At 28.5% G+C, this 17,935-nt stretch overlaps 1 protein-coding gene across 19 annotated transcripts; it reads right to left on the bottom strand.

Annotated features, from left to right (window-relative positions):
* Positions 1-8,750: 8,750 nt before the first annotated feature.
* LOC107955315 (CASP-like protein 5B1) lies at positions 8,751-13,622 on the bottom strand. Of its 19 annotated transcripts, none has more exons than XR_005930100.1 (6): positions 13,354-13,572; positions 12,955-13,003; positions 12,757-12,819; positions 12,621-12,675; positions 11,854-11,991; positions 10,088-10,387 (listed from the first exon to the last, which is right to left on the bottom strand). XR_005930100.1 is itself a non-coding variant. In XM_041116991.1 (5 exons), the coding sequence occupies exons 3-5, from the start codon at positions 12,659-12,661 to the stop codon at positions 8,848-8,850; spliced, it is 243 nt and encodes an 80-aa protein (XP_040972925.1). In that variant the 5' UTR covers positions 12,662-12,819; positions 12,955-13,003; positions 13,354-13,572; the 3' UTR covers positions 8,751-8,847. The 19 variants fall into 19 exon arrangements, 2 of the variants coding, with proteins under 2 accessions (XP_040972925.1, XP_040972924.1); XR_005930092.1 differs by having other exon boundaries at positions 11,854-12,018; XR_005930099.1 differs by having other exon boundaries at positions 11,854-11,998; positions 12,612-12,675.
* Between the last annotated feature and the right edge of the window lie 4,313 nt (positions 13,623-17,935).

Below are 17,935 nucleotides of genomic sequence, written 5' to 3' on the forward strand. Positions count from 1 at the left end.
GTCTCATGTCATGTAGGCATTCAATGTAAGGCACACGGTCATGTCCTAGCCCGTGTCTTTACCCGTGTCCTTACCCGTGTAACACCCTGACTTGTGGCACACGGCCTGCCACACGCCCATGTGCTAGGCCGAGTGGTCAATTTAATTTTCACAAATTAGGTGCAGGTTTCACACGGCCAAGACACACGACCTTGTTTTGGGCCGTGTAGCACACACGGCTGAGACACATGCCCGTGTCTCCACCCGTCTGCCTAATTCTGAGCATTATGTTTCTTAATTTAGGATGCAAGGGACACACAGCCAAACCACATGCCCATGTGCTAGGCCATGTGTCACACACGATCAAGACACACGCCTGTGTGTCTACCCGTGTGGACAAAATAAGGCCATCTCCTAGCTCTATTTCTCAGCCAAATTTAACCTTCAACCTACAACAACGCTTGCATATATTTTCCAACCAATTCAAGTCATATAAATCAAGCAAACATCATTAATATATATGAAATAGTATCACATATTCATATGATCAAGCTTACCTTTTTATGATGATTTATATTTTACTCTAATTCAATTTAACCAAACCTTATACATGTATGTATTAAACATGATATAACTTTATATTATCATACCAAAATATACCATTACTAGCCATTCCAATGGCTAGATTACAAACATCCATTTACATATCATCATTGGTAAAATTAGCTTATACATGTCATTATGTCAAAGTAAGTTTTCTATTTATACCAAAACAAGTTGGAGGATAGTGTGATGATACTTCGATCGATCTCCAACCTTTACGAGCTTTCGAGCACTATAAAATAGAGAAAAGAAAACCTAGTAAGATTTAATGCTTAGTAAGTTTCGTATAACAGGAATTTGCCTTACCATATATTTACATTTAAGATAAATATACAAAAATGCATCCAAACAATTTGGCTTACAGCCTAAAACACAACTTTACCAATCATGTTATTCAAGTAGTTCACAAAATACCAAGAACATGGATGAACTCATCATTTAATAACTTTCATATACATATTCCATATTACATGAACATTTTAATAAGAAATCATTTCAAGTTCAATTTAATCATATCATAACTTTACCCATTGAATTTATTTGAAATATCGATGGATACACTCATGAAGTACACTTTAGTGAACACTATTATAACTTGTCAATTCATATTCGAGAGTACCCAATTAGGGCACACAATCGGGAAGCACACTCTCGAGCCTTGTAACGAGAAGCTCACATAGAGCCATTTTGGGAAACTCATAAAGAGCCTATCGGGAAGCTCCGAATAGCCAATATTAGGAAGTTCAAGCGAGCACTATCGAGAAGCTCACAAAGGGCCAATTTAACGGGAAACTCATGAATAGCCTTTAATTGGGATGCTCATAAGAGCTAAGTTGTGTCCACAACAAATGTAGGATCACAACCTACCGAGAAGCTCCGAAGAGCTATAACCAAAAGCTCGCTAAACCATATAACAGGAAGATCGATAGGGCTAATAACAGGATGCACTTTCGAGCTATAATGTGTCCGCAACATATGTTGGACTACAACTAATATGGGAAATGCAATATCCATCGACTTTCATTTATTCAAACAGGATTTGACATTTATCAAACACTATTGGATATTCAATCAATTTCACACACATAACAATTTTACAATTCACGTGTATAACATTTAATTCAAACATATAAATGTACACAATTTAGTTACACAAACTTACCTCGAAACTTATTCATACACGAAATCTACTAATCATAAACTTTTTGTTTTTCTTAATCCAACTCAGTATTCGGTCCTTCAAGATCTTTATAAAAAATTTAACATCAATGTAAAATAATTCATACTCAGTATAATTTAATTCACATCCATGGAAAAATTACTATTTTACCCCTATACTTTTCAAAAATGACGATTTCATCCCTAGGCTCGGAAAATGAAATTCATGCAATTTAATCCTTATTCCAAGCCTAACCAAAATTTTCATATAAATTTTACAGCACATGTATTTCACAAAATTTAGAATTTTTCCGTAACTTTTACATCTTTACAATTTAATCCATAAATCATATTGTCATCAAAATTCACTTTGTAAAAGTTGTTTATTTATCAACAACCTTTCATTTTCTACCATAAATTTCAAAATTTCAGCATATTCATCCATGGCAAAACTTCTATACTTTGATAACTTTTCAAATTAATCCCCAAAATAGATACATTAAACTATCCCGATCTCAAAAATATAAAAATTACTAAAAACAAGACAAGAAAATATACCTAATTAAGCTTGATTAGTTTTTTTTCTCTCTCTTAGGGTTTCCATAGAATTTTTGGGGATGAAGATGATATAAAATGATATTATTTCTTTTTAATTATTTATCACCTATTAATTTTTCCACTTTCCAATTTAGTCCTTGCCTTTTTCAAATTTTCCATGGATGATTCATCACAAATATCTACTAACTTTTTTTAATAGTCTAATTATCATTTAAGGACCTCAAGTTTTGAATTCCATAGCTATTTGATCCTTCTAGCTATTAGAATTCAACTTTTACATTCTATGCAATTTGGTCATTTCCCTAATTAAACACATAATCGGTAAAATTTTCTTATCAGAATTTTCATATAACATTTCTATCATAATGCAGGCCATGCAATAACATTAAAATAAATTTTCTTTCTGGCTAAAAATTTGTGGTCCCGAAACCACCGTTCCGATTTCAATGAAAATGGACTGTTACATTTTCATTGAATTAAGTACTTATATAATTAAATTTAATCCATAATTCATATTTATGAAAAATTATAAATTTGCCCCTAACATTTTAACTTTTCACAATTTAGTCCTTAAGTCATAACTTAGAATCTAACCATTTCAACTTAATTCAAACTTAACCCATGTAAGGGACCTTAGAACAACTCATATTTATCAACAATTCACACTAAAACCCATAGTTTTTCACTTTTAACCAATTAATCCCTAATTCCAAGTTTCATAAAAAATCACTTAACAAAACATGTTTATTTTTCAACAAAGATTCATAATCTATACACTAACATCAAAACCTATTCAAAAACATTCATGAAAAGTCCCTCAACCTTTAAAAATTTTACAAATTAACCATTGAGCTAGCTAGACTAAGCTAAAATGAACTCAAAAACATAAAAAAAAAATTTAAAAACGGGGCTTAGAATCATACCATGCAATGAATTAACCCTAGCCGAAACTTTAAGCTTCACCTCCCATGGAATTTTCTATTGAAACAAATAAGAAATGAGGAAGATGATATCTTTTCTTAGTTTATTTTAACTTTAATTACCAATTTACTATCTTACCCTTAATAATGATAATAATAATTTCAATAAAACCTATCCATATTTGTCCAGTAACATTAAAGATGGTATAATTACTATCTTAGTCATTTAGATTTCCTTTCGATAGCCATTTAACTCTTTTAACTAATAGAATTCAACTTTTACACCTTTTACAATTTAGTCCTTTTCACCTAATTAACCATTTAAACGTCAAAATTCTTAATGAAATTTTAATACAACCTAAATATAATCCTATAGACATTAAATAAATAATAAAATAATAATTCAATCGTCGAAATTGTGGTCCCAAAACCACTATTTTTGACAACACTAAAAACAGGTTGATACACTTGCAATGCATGAGAACTAAAGAAAGCCCTTAACACTAAATGAATTCATGCCACCTTTATTCAGAGATGGAGATCTTATTCTCTTGACTTGCAATCATATTGATGATGGTGGAGATTTCGAGGGTGAAGATAACTCTAACATCATGGTGTTACAAGTCAACAATCACTATAATGTACCAAAGATTAACTTTACTAATGAAAACTTGTTGTTAGGATCCACTTCTCAGAATAGGACTTTGTTCATTAATGGATACACTTCTAAACAAAAAGTGAATTGAATCTTAGTTGGTGATGGCTCAAAGTCAACATGTTTCAATTTTGGTCAAAATCACTAGGAAAGTATGCTAAAAACCCTCTGCGATGTGTTTGAACCATTCCAACACTTAAAAACCAATTCCAAAGTAGTTAAAATAAATTTAAAACAATTCTAGTTCAACCACATATGCATGCATATATATAAATTCTTAGTAATTCATTTTAGTCCCTACCACTTGGAACACGTTCGGCTCACCTATGTACATGTCATTCTAACCTAAAATATAATACATTCTCTCTTAACACTTGGAGATATGATGAGATAAGAAGCCCACGACCTCGACTACGACCTGTCAAATGCCACTATGCCTACACGTTGAGAATAAACGTGTATGAAGACTTAGTAAGTACAAAAGGATTTAAAAATCTACTAACAATATAACTAAAATTTTCTCATTATATAAATATATACATCATATCAAATAATCACTAGAATTTATTATTTAATTAAAGTCATACTTGTATTATTTACCATTACTCAATCATTGATTTTTACTTAATATTTGATATTAGAACCCGATGTAGACTAATTGAACACTTAGGATATACAAAAATAATAAAATAATGCATTATCATGCAATTATGTAATAGTAAGCACATAGTGTGAATTTATAGCGATAAGCATTGAAGTGTGGTCTCGTAATAGTAAACACTGTAGTGCAATTCAATACGATAAGCGTGCTAGATTTCCTTTATGGCATGGCATCTATATCCTAGTAGTTCGAGACTCGTCTGCATGGGCTTTATTTTTTGGCCAAACCATTGCATTTATTCATTTAACAAAAATGACATAATTTTATACTTCTCGTAATTTAGTCCTTATTTCAATAATCATACTATAACTTGTATATCTTATACACATTTATCACAATAACACCATAACTTTAACATTATTTCACTTAAGCCTTATTTCTACTTTCTACAATGTTATGACGTACCTTATTAACTTTAAGATTTAGTCATTTTTCCATTATTATTATAAATTGCCATAATTTCGTAACTTAAACTAAGATTTGTATCATCAACACTACTTTCCTCTAATAATTACTATACATAACATTACTAAACTAGTAATTAAGCTACTTAATTGACATAATTCCTAATTAGCATAGCTTAAACATAATTAAATTCTAAAATTACTTACAACCAAAATTTGGGATGATGAGTTCTTCTTCTCTTCTACTCCTTAATCTTCTCTTTTCCTTTTTCTCCAATTTAATCCTCTACCTTCTTTTCTTTTCTTCAATTTCATAACAAACATATAACATTTACATGTTAAACAACCATAATCAAGTGACTTTTCTATGCTATTTAATAGAAATCAACATGTATAGCATGAAAGTTTAATCACCTCTTATCTTAACCGCTTGAAATTAAAAACCTAATTCACACTTTGTCTCTCCTTTATCACATCTATGCAGAATCTTTCTTGAAACTAAGGTGCTCACTAGCCTTTTCTATTGTTTTTACTAAATAAATATCAAAGGAAATGGAGATTTTGAGCTTGGTTTTGTTCAACAATGGTGGAAGGACTTAAATTTTGATGGACAGAAATTTAGGGGTGACATTTTGGCTTGTGGAGAAAGATGATAACTTTTCATCTTTTCTACACATTTCTAACAAAATATCACATGATTTTTACTTAAAATGGTCAATTTTCTAATAAGTCCTCTAGCCATTCATGTTTACACTTTAACCCCTAATCATTATGTCTACAAATATCTACTTGACTAATTACCATTTTATCCTTCATCATATTTTATAATACCAAGCATGACTCATACTTTTTTAGGTAAAATTTTCTTCTTGATCCTTCTTTATTTTTCCACATTTTCCCTATATTCTCATAGTTTCATGATTTCATACTCTCACCACGACAATTTCTATACTCTTTCAATTTAGTCATTGCTTCTATTCAAGGTTTCCCGATGTAAGAAGTATTTTCTAATTTCCTATCTTGTCTAAATACTTTCTAATTTCATACTTAAAGTTCCTACTTGTTCTATTTCAAAAATCCTCCACTAATTCCTGACCCGATCCATCACTGTACCAAGCTCCGAGTTAAAACGTGTCTATTTACAATGAGAGGTGATTATCTAGCATTTTTATAAAGAATGTTACTTGCTAGTTGATAGTTTAGCTACTATCGTTACAAATCTTCCTCTTGGGTTCCATACACTAGCTATTCTCTAAATGGAATTCAATGGGCATTGGAAAGAGATTGTTTTTGGTCCGACTATTCATAGACTAGTTTTGATTTAGTTGGATCTTTTTCTTCTCTTCTTTTATAAAAAAAAATGTAATAATAGTTTATTTAATTAGACTAGATTCTATCAAGCCCCACAATATGGGTGAAAGAAAATATGTTATGTTAATCTTTTTTTTTAAATTCAACAATGAATATAGGTGGAGCGGTAATTAACTTGTATTTTAATAATGTTAACATGTGTCCTATCCTTATATTTGTAATTTATAATTCTTTTATGTAAAGATGATATAAAAACATGAAAAGATAAAAATGTCACAATAATATTAATTATAATTTAAAAGAAGATATATTTATGTGATTTCATAACCACGTTAGTGTCTCAACTAAGGGTGATTATGAACACAAACCTAATAAAATGCTTAAATATAATTATTAGATAAAAACAATACAATCTAATTGCATTAATAACACTTATCTATCTATATAATATATAAAAACAAAGTTTCAGAAAATTTTAAACTAATAAAATACTCTTGATTATTTATTATATTATTAAATAAATGTCAAAACACTATTTTAATTTTATTATTAAATTTAGAATATAATTTTTTTTACTAAAAGTGAAATTCCATTTGTGTTGAAGTTAAATTACACTTTTAGCTCTTAATTAAATAATACAATTTTGAGTTACACTTTTTTTCATATTTCAACAATATAAAGTTAAGGCTTACTACTATTAAATATATTAATATTTACGCTTTTTCATTTAATTATGAGTTAAAAATTCATTAAAAATATATTTTTTTATTATTCTAAGTTTAATTATATTTTTAAGTTTTTTTTGTTGTTGTGATTTCAAAATAATTAATATGTTTTAATTATTTTTAAAAAAATTAATAACAGTAACTACATGATATTAAAATATATTATTTAATAAAATTTAAAAAGTAAACATGTAAAATTCCCAAAATACATGTAAAACTATGGACTAGTATTATACTAAATTGGTTTTATAAATGGAAAATGGTAATATCACAATTTGTAAGTTTCAAGGGTATTGATACACTAGGGTTTTTTTTTTCTTTTTTCATATATATTTTTTTAAATTTAAGATATATATTACCAAAGAGAAAACTAAAAAGTATTTTTATAAAAAAAAATTATTTTTGTATTGTTGTCAAGGAGAATGTGAATTCAAGTACATTCAAGCACGTTTTATCCTCCTATTAAAGAGTGAGAAAAGACTTATGAATAGTTTTAAATATTATATAAAAAATACTGAATAAATAAAATTCATTAAAAATATAGTTACTGACATATTCAAACTTTTTTTTACTTAAAAAAACTATTATTTTTTATTTAAAATAGTAATAAATTCCAAAAAAATATCATTTACTGATAATTGTATACCACATAGAAAAGTATATATATATGAATAACCATAAAAATAATAATTTCCATACAAGTGATTTTCATTTAAAGAAAAGCATATATCACTAAAAGAGTAAATCAATTAAAATTTTACATCAGCACAAAATAAATTGAATGAAAATGTATTTATTAATGTATACTTGTAATTGTAATTATAAAGAATTATAATTCCCTAGACGTGTTTAACTGATAGAGTGTAATTATATTGGAATTCCCTATATTATGTTAGGTAGTATAAATTGTAATTATACAATTACATAATTTATATTCTTTTTTAAAACTAATTACTATAAAAATTATTAATACGATGAAAGAAATTAAATGAGTAACAAAAATTGAAATCAAATCATCTTACGTAATATGTCAGTCTAAGATAATAGTCTATAATACAATTACTAATAAAAATAACAAGAGCAAAAAAAAAATTCATATGCAATTTTATCTAATTGCTCTAGCATGTCTTATTTGTTGGGTTATTTCTTCTTTACATTTAACATAGACTCCTTAGTATCATCTGAATCTAATTTATATTATTAAAATTAACAAGATCTCGTTCTTCCCTATACTATTTAAAGTATAGATTATCTTAATTCCACTTACGAATGAAATTATGAAGTACGCAACATATTAATAAGAACCTTTTTTATGTTATACTGAGGTGATATTAATATGAGAAATATTGTTTTAGAATGGCAAATATCTTCTCAACTACATTTCGAAACTTTTTTTATAATATATAAATTATTTTATAATTTACATTTTTATTATAACTTTAGAATTTTTTTAGAATTAAAATAATGTAATTTTTATTATAACTTCATTACAAATTGTTTTTATAATATAATTTCAGAAATTTTTTATTATAATTATTCCAAACACTCGTACATGTTTATGCTTATATATAATTTTTTTAGAACTTAAACTTGTATAAAAATGTCTTTTAATTTGAATCATTTGTATGAGTGTTTGGAAAGCCATAGGATGACCAATGTCTGTTTGAACCGGATCGGATCAAGTAGTTGAATCAGTTGGACCAGGAATCAGTATGAACCGATTGAATTGGCTAAAAAATTGATTGAACTGGTCAAACCATATTTTTTTTATTTTTTTAATAATTTTTTAATCGAATCGATTGAATTTGTAGATCGACAAATTAATCGCCTTACTAATTCGACAATAACCATATTATTATTCCTGATAGGTTTGTCATGTATACCCAGCTGAACCCAAGTTATCACTTCCAGTAACTCCTCCAAAGTTCGATACCCACCTGATACCCAACAAGAGAGCAAAGTAAGCACTTTTTGGTTATATTTGTTGGACAGAAAAGCTAAAGTACGTGTGAATTTGGATATTATATTTAGAAGGGTAGATGGGACTTGGTAGGGCAATAAAACAATCAGAATGGTTGGCTATTGCTTCCTTTCTTTGGTTCCTATTGCCAACTGGTCTCACTTCCCTTACCGTTTCACCCGTTATATGTGTCTCCACATGCAACATACACTCAAGACATCATTGAAAAGCTACAGACTCATATCTCAAAAGAAAAGAAAAAAAAAGAAGAAGAAGAAATTGATATGCGCCTCTTTCCTCATCAAGGTACTAGGAATGATACTATTAACAAGAATATAACTAAATTTTATGGTCACAAATATGAGATACATTAACCAAAACCAATAAAGTGAATAGTTGATAGGTTGATGATGAGTGATAAGTGTACCCCATAACATTCCCTCCAGCACGGTGAACAGTTTTTGAAACAATACCCATCAATCTAATACTCCATCCACCATAATCAAGGTCCAAACTTCTTGCCACCTTTCCAAAAACAACACAATAGAGAAAACACTACAGCAAAACAGGTTTTTAACGGCATTTTTTGGTCTATAGCGGTGCTTATAAACGTCGCTAAAACTATTTGAAAAAACTTCGCTAAAAACAACGCCGCTAACATTTTGTGGCATTTATGTAAAGAAACGCCATTAAAAAACATGACCTTTAGTGGCTCTTTTCCCACAAACTCCGCTAAAGAACATGACCTTTAGTGGCGCTTTTATCACAAACGCCGTTAAAGAACATGACCTTTAACGGCACTTTTCCCACAAGCCCCACTAAAGAACATGACCTTTACTTTTCCCACAAATGTTGCTAAAGAACATGACCTTTAGCGACGCTTTCCCACAAATGCCACTATAAAATAAACCTTTAGCGGCACTTTTCTCACAAACGTCGCTAAAGAATATGACCTTTAAAAATATATATTTTAATTAAATAATATATATTTCTATGATAAATATTATATTATGTTTTATTTTTGAAATTTAAACTTTAAACTATATACTTTTAAGGAAAAATAAAAAATATTAATTAAATTAAATTTTCTATAAAAATTTTAACTTTAAAACTAAATATAAAAATTTATGAATTTAAATTTAATACATAAACATTGATTCAATATGTAATTTAATACATAAAAAAAACACACACACACTCACAAAGTATTACTATTTCTAAAACAAAATTCATCCTGGTGAAAAAAGAATGTCAAATCATCATCAACACTCATTAATCAAAGGAAAAAGATCGAAAAAGAAGAAGAAACAATATACAACAGAGGGCTGGTTCAAGCTTAGATGAAGCCAAAGTATTGCAATGCCTGCATATAATTTAGAGAAGTCCTCCGTAGTGTGAGCTATTTCGAGACTGCCTCTAACCTCTATTGTCATTTGTAACCTCATCTGAATTGCTACTCAAGGAACACACACAAGCAAAAAATTAAAAGAAATTGACAATTCTTTCAACGTTTATATTCATTTTACAAGAGAACCAAATAGAAAACCAAACAGAGAATAAAAACATGTATATATTTGGATTCATGAGCTGAAATCACAGACAAGTTACATCAACAAAGAAGCAAAAAAATGTCCAACTAGAGAATGGATGAAAACCTATTTTCCATAAGCAATTTGTAATTATTGTAGTGCACAAAATAACAATTATTGTAGTGCATTTCTTCTCTACTTTAACCATCCTTTCCACCCCATCAAACCTAAAATTTCCCCTTGTCCTAGGAATATATAGAACTATAAGATTCCACAGAAGATAAGCTTAAATGCTATTTTACACGTCAAAATAGCTGTTTTCAACATTTTCACAACAAAACCTACACTTCGTGAGACTTCAAAAATGAACAAGAACAAGTTCCAACAGAGTTACATATTTGAAGGATCAGACATGAAAAACAGAAGACTCATAAAGAGATTATATACTTTTAGTCAACTATTCACTCAAGTTCATTCAAACCTATATTATATTTCTGTCTCGAATGTCATTAACACAAATGAAGGGCTGTGTTAAAGGCTGTCACTATATTGTAAACCATCATTACAACATTATGTATAGTAGAAGAAAAGTTCCATAGAGATCAGTTCATTTTCCTGCTGTGCTGTTAATCCTAACATAATCACTCAGTTTGAAACAAAATTTGCTATTAAGAATAAAAGTACACTTGGAACAACCAACTTTCTATTATTTCCCCAGACACAATTGTTACATCTTCTTATTCAGCTTAGAATAAAATTTCAGAAGAATAGGTAGGCTAAACATTCATGCAAGCAAACTTTAAAATTGAAGGTAGCAAATTCTCATTCATCTCCATTTTTAACACAAACACAAAACTGGAATTTGGAATGATACTTACTCAAAGCTTTTCAGCTCACATAAGAAACATAAAGCATAAATAATAGGGTCAAAATTGATCTAAACTTAAAAACTAAACATACCCAGATTTCAAATCTAGAAACTAATCAACATCCGATAAATTGAAAACAGAACACCCAGAGTAGCACAAACAGTTGTAGGATTCTTTTAAATATTAGCACTAGAAACAAATTTGCACTAACATTCAAAGAGGTAATAATCCACAAGTCTACAAATTAGCTAAGGTAATTATCTTTCACCCATAGTTTTTGCCTAATAAAATTATGCTCCCAAGCAAATAAGTAATCCGATTCAAACACATAATTTCACCTAAAATTACGTTGATCATCAAACCTCGGAATACTGATATGATGACAAAAAATAAAAAGAAGATTAAATTTTCCACATAAATCGAAACGAGGAAAAACAAAAGGAAAAAAGCACCGTTGAATCTAAAAACGTAAAATTTAAGAGCAGAATCGAAAGTAAGGAAAAGGTAAAAACAGAAAGTACCATAAAGCAGTGTAGGAAGAGAAATCAGAGGCAGAGACCATGACTGCAATGGAAGCAGCAGGAAATGCACATTGATATATCTTTAGCATTAACCCACTCACCATTCCTGGACTTCCTATAGACACCTTCATCTTGTTCCTTCAAGCTAAGGGCAGATATATTAGTCTGAGCACAAAGACATTAAAATACTTACATCAGCATGCAGTGAAAAAGCTTTCTCATATTGCCCATTAATAAAATAATAAGTCGAGATTATGTATATGATATTATGTATATGATATTAATACCATATTTATATAGATAAATAGAAATATAATCACCCTGTGTCATGGGCAAACAAAAATAGATCAGTCCTGGTAAAGAAGGCTATTCTTTTCTGTAAATTCTCTGTATCAAACTCCACTATATCATAGGTATATTAGAGAGGGAACAGCTGAAAAGAATGTGATGTGAAAGGGAAAACGTAATGCCTCTATACACAATCAAAAAAAAAAAAGAAAACTTATATTAAACCGAGTACGTTTACAGACTTTAAACCAACAGCTAATACAGATTTAAAAACCAATAGCTAAATATTTAAATACATTAAATATTTGAATTTAATAAGTTTTACATTTTTAATAGATTATTTGCATAAAAAGTAAACAAATTCAAAGAAAGATTTGTATCTGTTGCAGACAATAACTATAATATTCAAATCAAAATATTATTATACAAATTTAGAAAAATAAATGAGAAAAAGGATTAAAAATCCGAACCTGCATTACCTTATATCTAAAAGGAAATCATGAACCCGTTTCTGATCCATTGATTTAAGGGCATCTTAAACAAAACAAGAACATTGATCAAGTTAACTAAATGTTTCCTCATAAACATGTCTTCATCCAAAACAAAACCTCATACCATTACAATTTGCCTTTTAAGCAGAAGCTGCTGCAACCTTCTTCCTTGGTGCTGTTTTAGTACCTATACATCACCCCCAATAAAAATTAAGAACATTTTGAAAGAAAAAAAAAACCCAAAATTTCTTACCAGAACAGGAATACGCATTGGAACTAAAATCAGAAAGCAATGAGCCTAAGGACATTAGCATTTTCCTACCTTCCCTGAAACCTGTCTTGAACCTGCGAGGAACGTGGCGAAGATACCTCTATACATCGGTGATGGAGATGTTAGCCTCATCTAATTGAAACCAACAGCTAGAAACACAAATAATCACACAAGTTTAAAAATCCAAAATAACCATAAGACAATGATGCTTTGAACCCTTGTGAAATTATCAAAACAAAAGACAAAGGCGATATTTGCAAAAGACCAATAAATAAAATCCCTTCTTCAATCTTCCAGCCATCAAATCAAAGGGAAAAATTTCGTTACTTCTTAATACAAATTTGTCAAAACAACATAAATGAATCATTATTTCAGAAACCTAAAAAAAGCAAAATTATAAAGAAATAATCCAAAATTAAAAGAAGGGAAAAAAGAGAGAGCAAGATTTACCTAGAATTAAAAGAAACCCTAACAGATCGAAAGAAAAGGAGTAGCTATGGTAGGTGCATTCAGTGCAGTGAAATGAAAAGGAAAAAGAAGTGTGATTGGGGTGGCGATGGAGATGAGAAGAAGAGGGAGTAACGAGCGGGTAACCAAAAATTATTTTTTGGGAGTGAGCGGGATTTTGATTTCCCCATTTTGGTATAAAAAATAATGGTCTTTTTCGGTGTTTTCACCAAAAACACCATTATAGCTCAATTTTTTACAGCATTTTTGCCAAAAAGGCCACTCAATTTTTTGTGGCGTTTTGCCCAAAAACGCCACTATTGCTCAATTTTGATTTTTTTTATTTTTAACATATTTTTTTTCTATTTTTTCCTTTTAAAATTTTTGTGTTGAGATTATCATTTTTTGGATTTTTTTAATTTTGAATATTGAACTTTTTAACTGAAATATGTGCTAAAATATTAAATATTAAATTTTTAAGTTTTTAATTTTTTAATTTTTTATTTTTAAATTTCAAAATTTTTTGAAGATTTTTATAATTTTTAAATTAAAGTATAAAATACAAAAGGAAACTTTAACAGAAATAAAATGGAATCAATGAATTAAAAAAATACAAAATGACACAACAATAAAAGCATTATTCTTTTAAGTATGGTCGCATTAGTTGTTTAGATTTTTATATAAATGGCATTTAATTATATGTATACTCATAAATTTTGATAGAGATACATCTCAAAATTATATATAAATTTTGGTTTAATGTGTAATTGTAGACGTGAAATTCTAATTGTGGTTTAAATGTATAGATGAAACTTTAATTTTGATTTAATCATACATATTTTAAAAAATAAATACACCAATATATTTTCATATTGAATAAATATAAATATTTATGTATGCAATATATAAATATAAAATGATGTTATATCAATAATTGTGTTAATAATTTACAAGAACTGGATCAAATTAAAGTTCATGTATACAATTGCACACTAAACTATTGTTCATGTATGCTTTTGGGATTTAACCCATTTTGATATATATATTTTAAAAATAATAATTTATATTTATCTTATTTAGATTTATATTATAAAAAATCAAAGATACACAAAGTTAAGTAGTTCACCATATTTACCCCTAAACACTAAAAATTAAACTTTAAACCCTAAACCCCAAATATCAAACCCCAAATCCTAGTCCATAAACCCTAAATCATAGACCATAAACCTACACCCTAAACCCTAACTATATAATTACCAATCCATAACAATCTGTTACTTTATTTATTTATTTATTTATCAATTTTTTTAAATCTAACATTTAAATATATATATGAAATGGGTTAGATTAAATATTTTTAAATATAAAAGCATTAATTGATTGTATAAAATTTCATCATTTAACAAATCTCAAGTAAACCTTAAATCTTAGACCATTTAATATATATATAAAGTTTATCTATTATCTCTTAAATAATTTAAACTATTATCATAATTTTAACATATTAAAATTAATATTATCTCTTTTACAATTATAGAAAAAATTATTTAATATATAAATTAAAAAACACTAATTAATATAAACCCTAAACCCCTATCCCCTATCCCCTATCCCCTATCCCCATAAACCCTAAATCATAAAATATAAACCATAAACCCATAACCATTAATCCCTAACTCCTAAACCTTAAACCCCAACCCTTAAACCATAAACCATAAACCATAAACCCTAATGATAATTAATTAATATTTTAAAATTAATACTATCTATTTTACGATTATATAAGAAATTATTTAATATATAAATTAAAAAACAATCAGTCATATACCCGAAAAACTTTAAAATTATTTTAAATAATAATATTTTATTTTTTCATTTTTAACAAATATTTTTCTATGTTTTTACTTCCAAATTTTTTCTACGTGTCATTATTTTTTTTGAAGAATTTAATTATTCAATTAAAAATAAATTGTATCCTAATTAATATAAATAAACTAGTTAAATAATAAATAGACAGATAAAATGTTTTTTGCGGCGTTTTCATAAACGCCGCTAAAGCTCGATCTATAGCGGCATTTTTCAAAAAGCGCCGCTAATGGTCGACCTATAGTGGCGTTTTTCAAAAACCGTCCCTAATGGTCGACCTATAACGGCATTTTTTTAAAAACCGCCGCTAATGCTCAATCTATAGCAGCGTTTTTCAAAAGCGCCGCTAATGCCTCTAAAGCTCAACACAAAACAATAGCGTTGTGCTAAATTTTTTGCAGCGTTTTTCAAAAAGCGCCACTAATGCCACTAAAACTCAACACAAAACAACAGCGTTGTGCTTAATTTTTTTGTGGCGTTTTTCAAAAAGTGCCGCCAATGGTCGACCTATAGCGGCGTTTTTTAGAAGGTGCCGCTAATGCTCGATCTATAGCTAATGCTCGATCTATAGCGGCGTTTGGACAAAAAATGATGTTAAAAACTTGTTTTGTTGTAGTGAAAAAAACCTTTAAGACGAATAAAAAGAAAAGATACAGGGTTGAGAGAGATGTCAGGGAGAAGATTAGGGTGTACCAATTGTTGGGCTAATTCAACAGCAACATATGTATAACATTTCCTCTTTCCGGTTCTGCTTCCACAGAAAACACATACACTCTTGAATCTCAATTTCACAACTTCCCCTTCCATTTCCATTTCCAGAGATTCTTGTCAAGTTCCCTTGTTTGATTGATTCTTGTTAAGTTCCCTTGTTCAATTACTCTACACAAAAGATGGCTTACCAAGAAAGAAAGAGAAGTGTAGGTCAAGTTCGTTAATATACTCACTCCAGCAGGAGGTACTGTGGGTAATTGATGTGAGTTGATTGTTGATTGTTTATTTGCAGCCCACCCACCCCAAGCATTCTTTTTTTAAAAAATTGACTATAATTTTAAAAATTATGAAAATAACCCATTTTCAAAAGAAAAGTGTTCCAAATAAGTCTATTAAATGTCATTCAGAAAGTAATAGGACTTTAATTTATTTTTAGCAAATTTATTTTTTCTTTGTTTCTTTTGTTGTTTGGTTTTTCAAAATGTCATTTAAGCCGATGTTAAACAACAATAACTGTGAAATTTAAAGTCCTATTTGGTTGCTGAGAAATGCTTGGAAACTAGAAGATTAATTCGAGTATTGTAGTCAAAAGTTTTACCTATTTGGAAATTAATAAGAAATGAAATCCCTAATAATCGATAGAAATCCAGAAATATAATGAAACAAATTAGGTTTAAATAAAAAATAAGAAAAATAATAATTGAATAATGAAAAATAAAAATATCACAATTGCTCTACATTTGGTCTTAACAACTTATCAATACATACTTATTTTGCAGTAATTAAGGTATTATTCCTTCAACTCTGGAGTAAGAACAATTGGTAAAAAACATAAGAAAAATAATTATAATGATTAATGTGAAAGAACATATGTCTTAGAAAACTGACCTTATAATTTTAAAAAATTAGGAAATATTTTAAAATATTTTAACTCGATATAATTTTAACTCAATTCTTAAATATTTTAAAGGTTATTTAAGGGTTATTTAAATTTAATTTCATGTGAGTAATTAATGTGAGTTGATTGTTGATTGTTTATTTACAGCCCACCCCTCCCAAAGCCCTTTTTTAGAAAACTGACTTCATAATTTTAAAAAATTATGAAAATAACTCATTTTCGAAAGAAAAGTTGTCCGAATAAGTATCAAACGTTATTCAGAAAACAATAGGCCTTTAATTTATTTTTAGCAAATTTATTTTTTCTTTGTTTCTTTTGTTGTTTGGTTTTTCAGAATGCAATTTAAAGTCGATGTTAAACAACAAAAACTGAGAAATTTAAAGTCATGTTTGGTTGTTGAGAAATTCTTGGAAATTAGAAAATTAATTCGAGTATTATATTAAAATTTTTTATCTATTTGGAAACTAACAGGAAATCAAATCCTTAATAAAATACTCATCGATAGAAATTCAAAAATATAATGAAACAAATTAGGTTTAAATAAAAATAAATAAAAAACAATAATTGAATAATGAAAAAAAAGAACTTTGCAAAGAGTTGTAATATTATTTGACCATGCACAATGATATAGCACTCAACAGCTGCTGGATTAGTAGATATAGAACATGATCATCCTTCTTGAATTCAGGCACTTTTTCGATGACATCATTGAAAGAGAGGCATGATACTCGAGTTTGGTTCTTCAACAATGTAATAATGCTTATTGCAAGAATTGGAGTTTTGAGCACTGGTTCAAACCAAGAAATATATTATTTTGATGATTTGCCAAGTCTATCTCATGTCTGTCCTGATTGATATGAAAATCATGGATGATCCAATTCAATCGGTAGTGAGGACTTTGGTGTTGCCATAAGAAAAAACTTTGGTTCTCAACAAGATTACCTCTCAGTTTCACTTGTCTAAATCTTCCCTTAGAGTCATCAATTCCAAGTTTTTAAGTTCATTAGATTTAGTCCAATTTATTGCAATTTAATCCCTTTATCCAAAAATCAGTTTACCACATTTCTATCAACCAACCCCCTTAAAATTTAGTTACCCATTACATTATTT

The sequence above is a fragment of the Gossypium hirsutum genome, chromosome A07 (assembly GCF_007990345.1).
Source record: "Gossypium hirsutum isolate 1008001.06 chromosome A07, Gossypium_hirsutum_v2.1, whole genome shotgun sequence".
Lineage (NCBI taxonomy): Eukaryota > Viridiplantae > Streptophyta > Magnoliopsida > Malvales > Malvaceae > Gossypium > Gossypium hirsutum.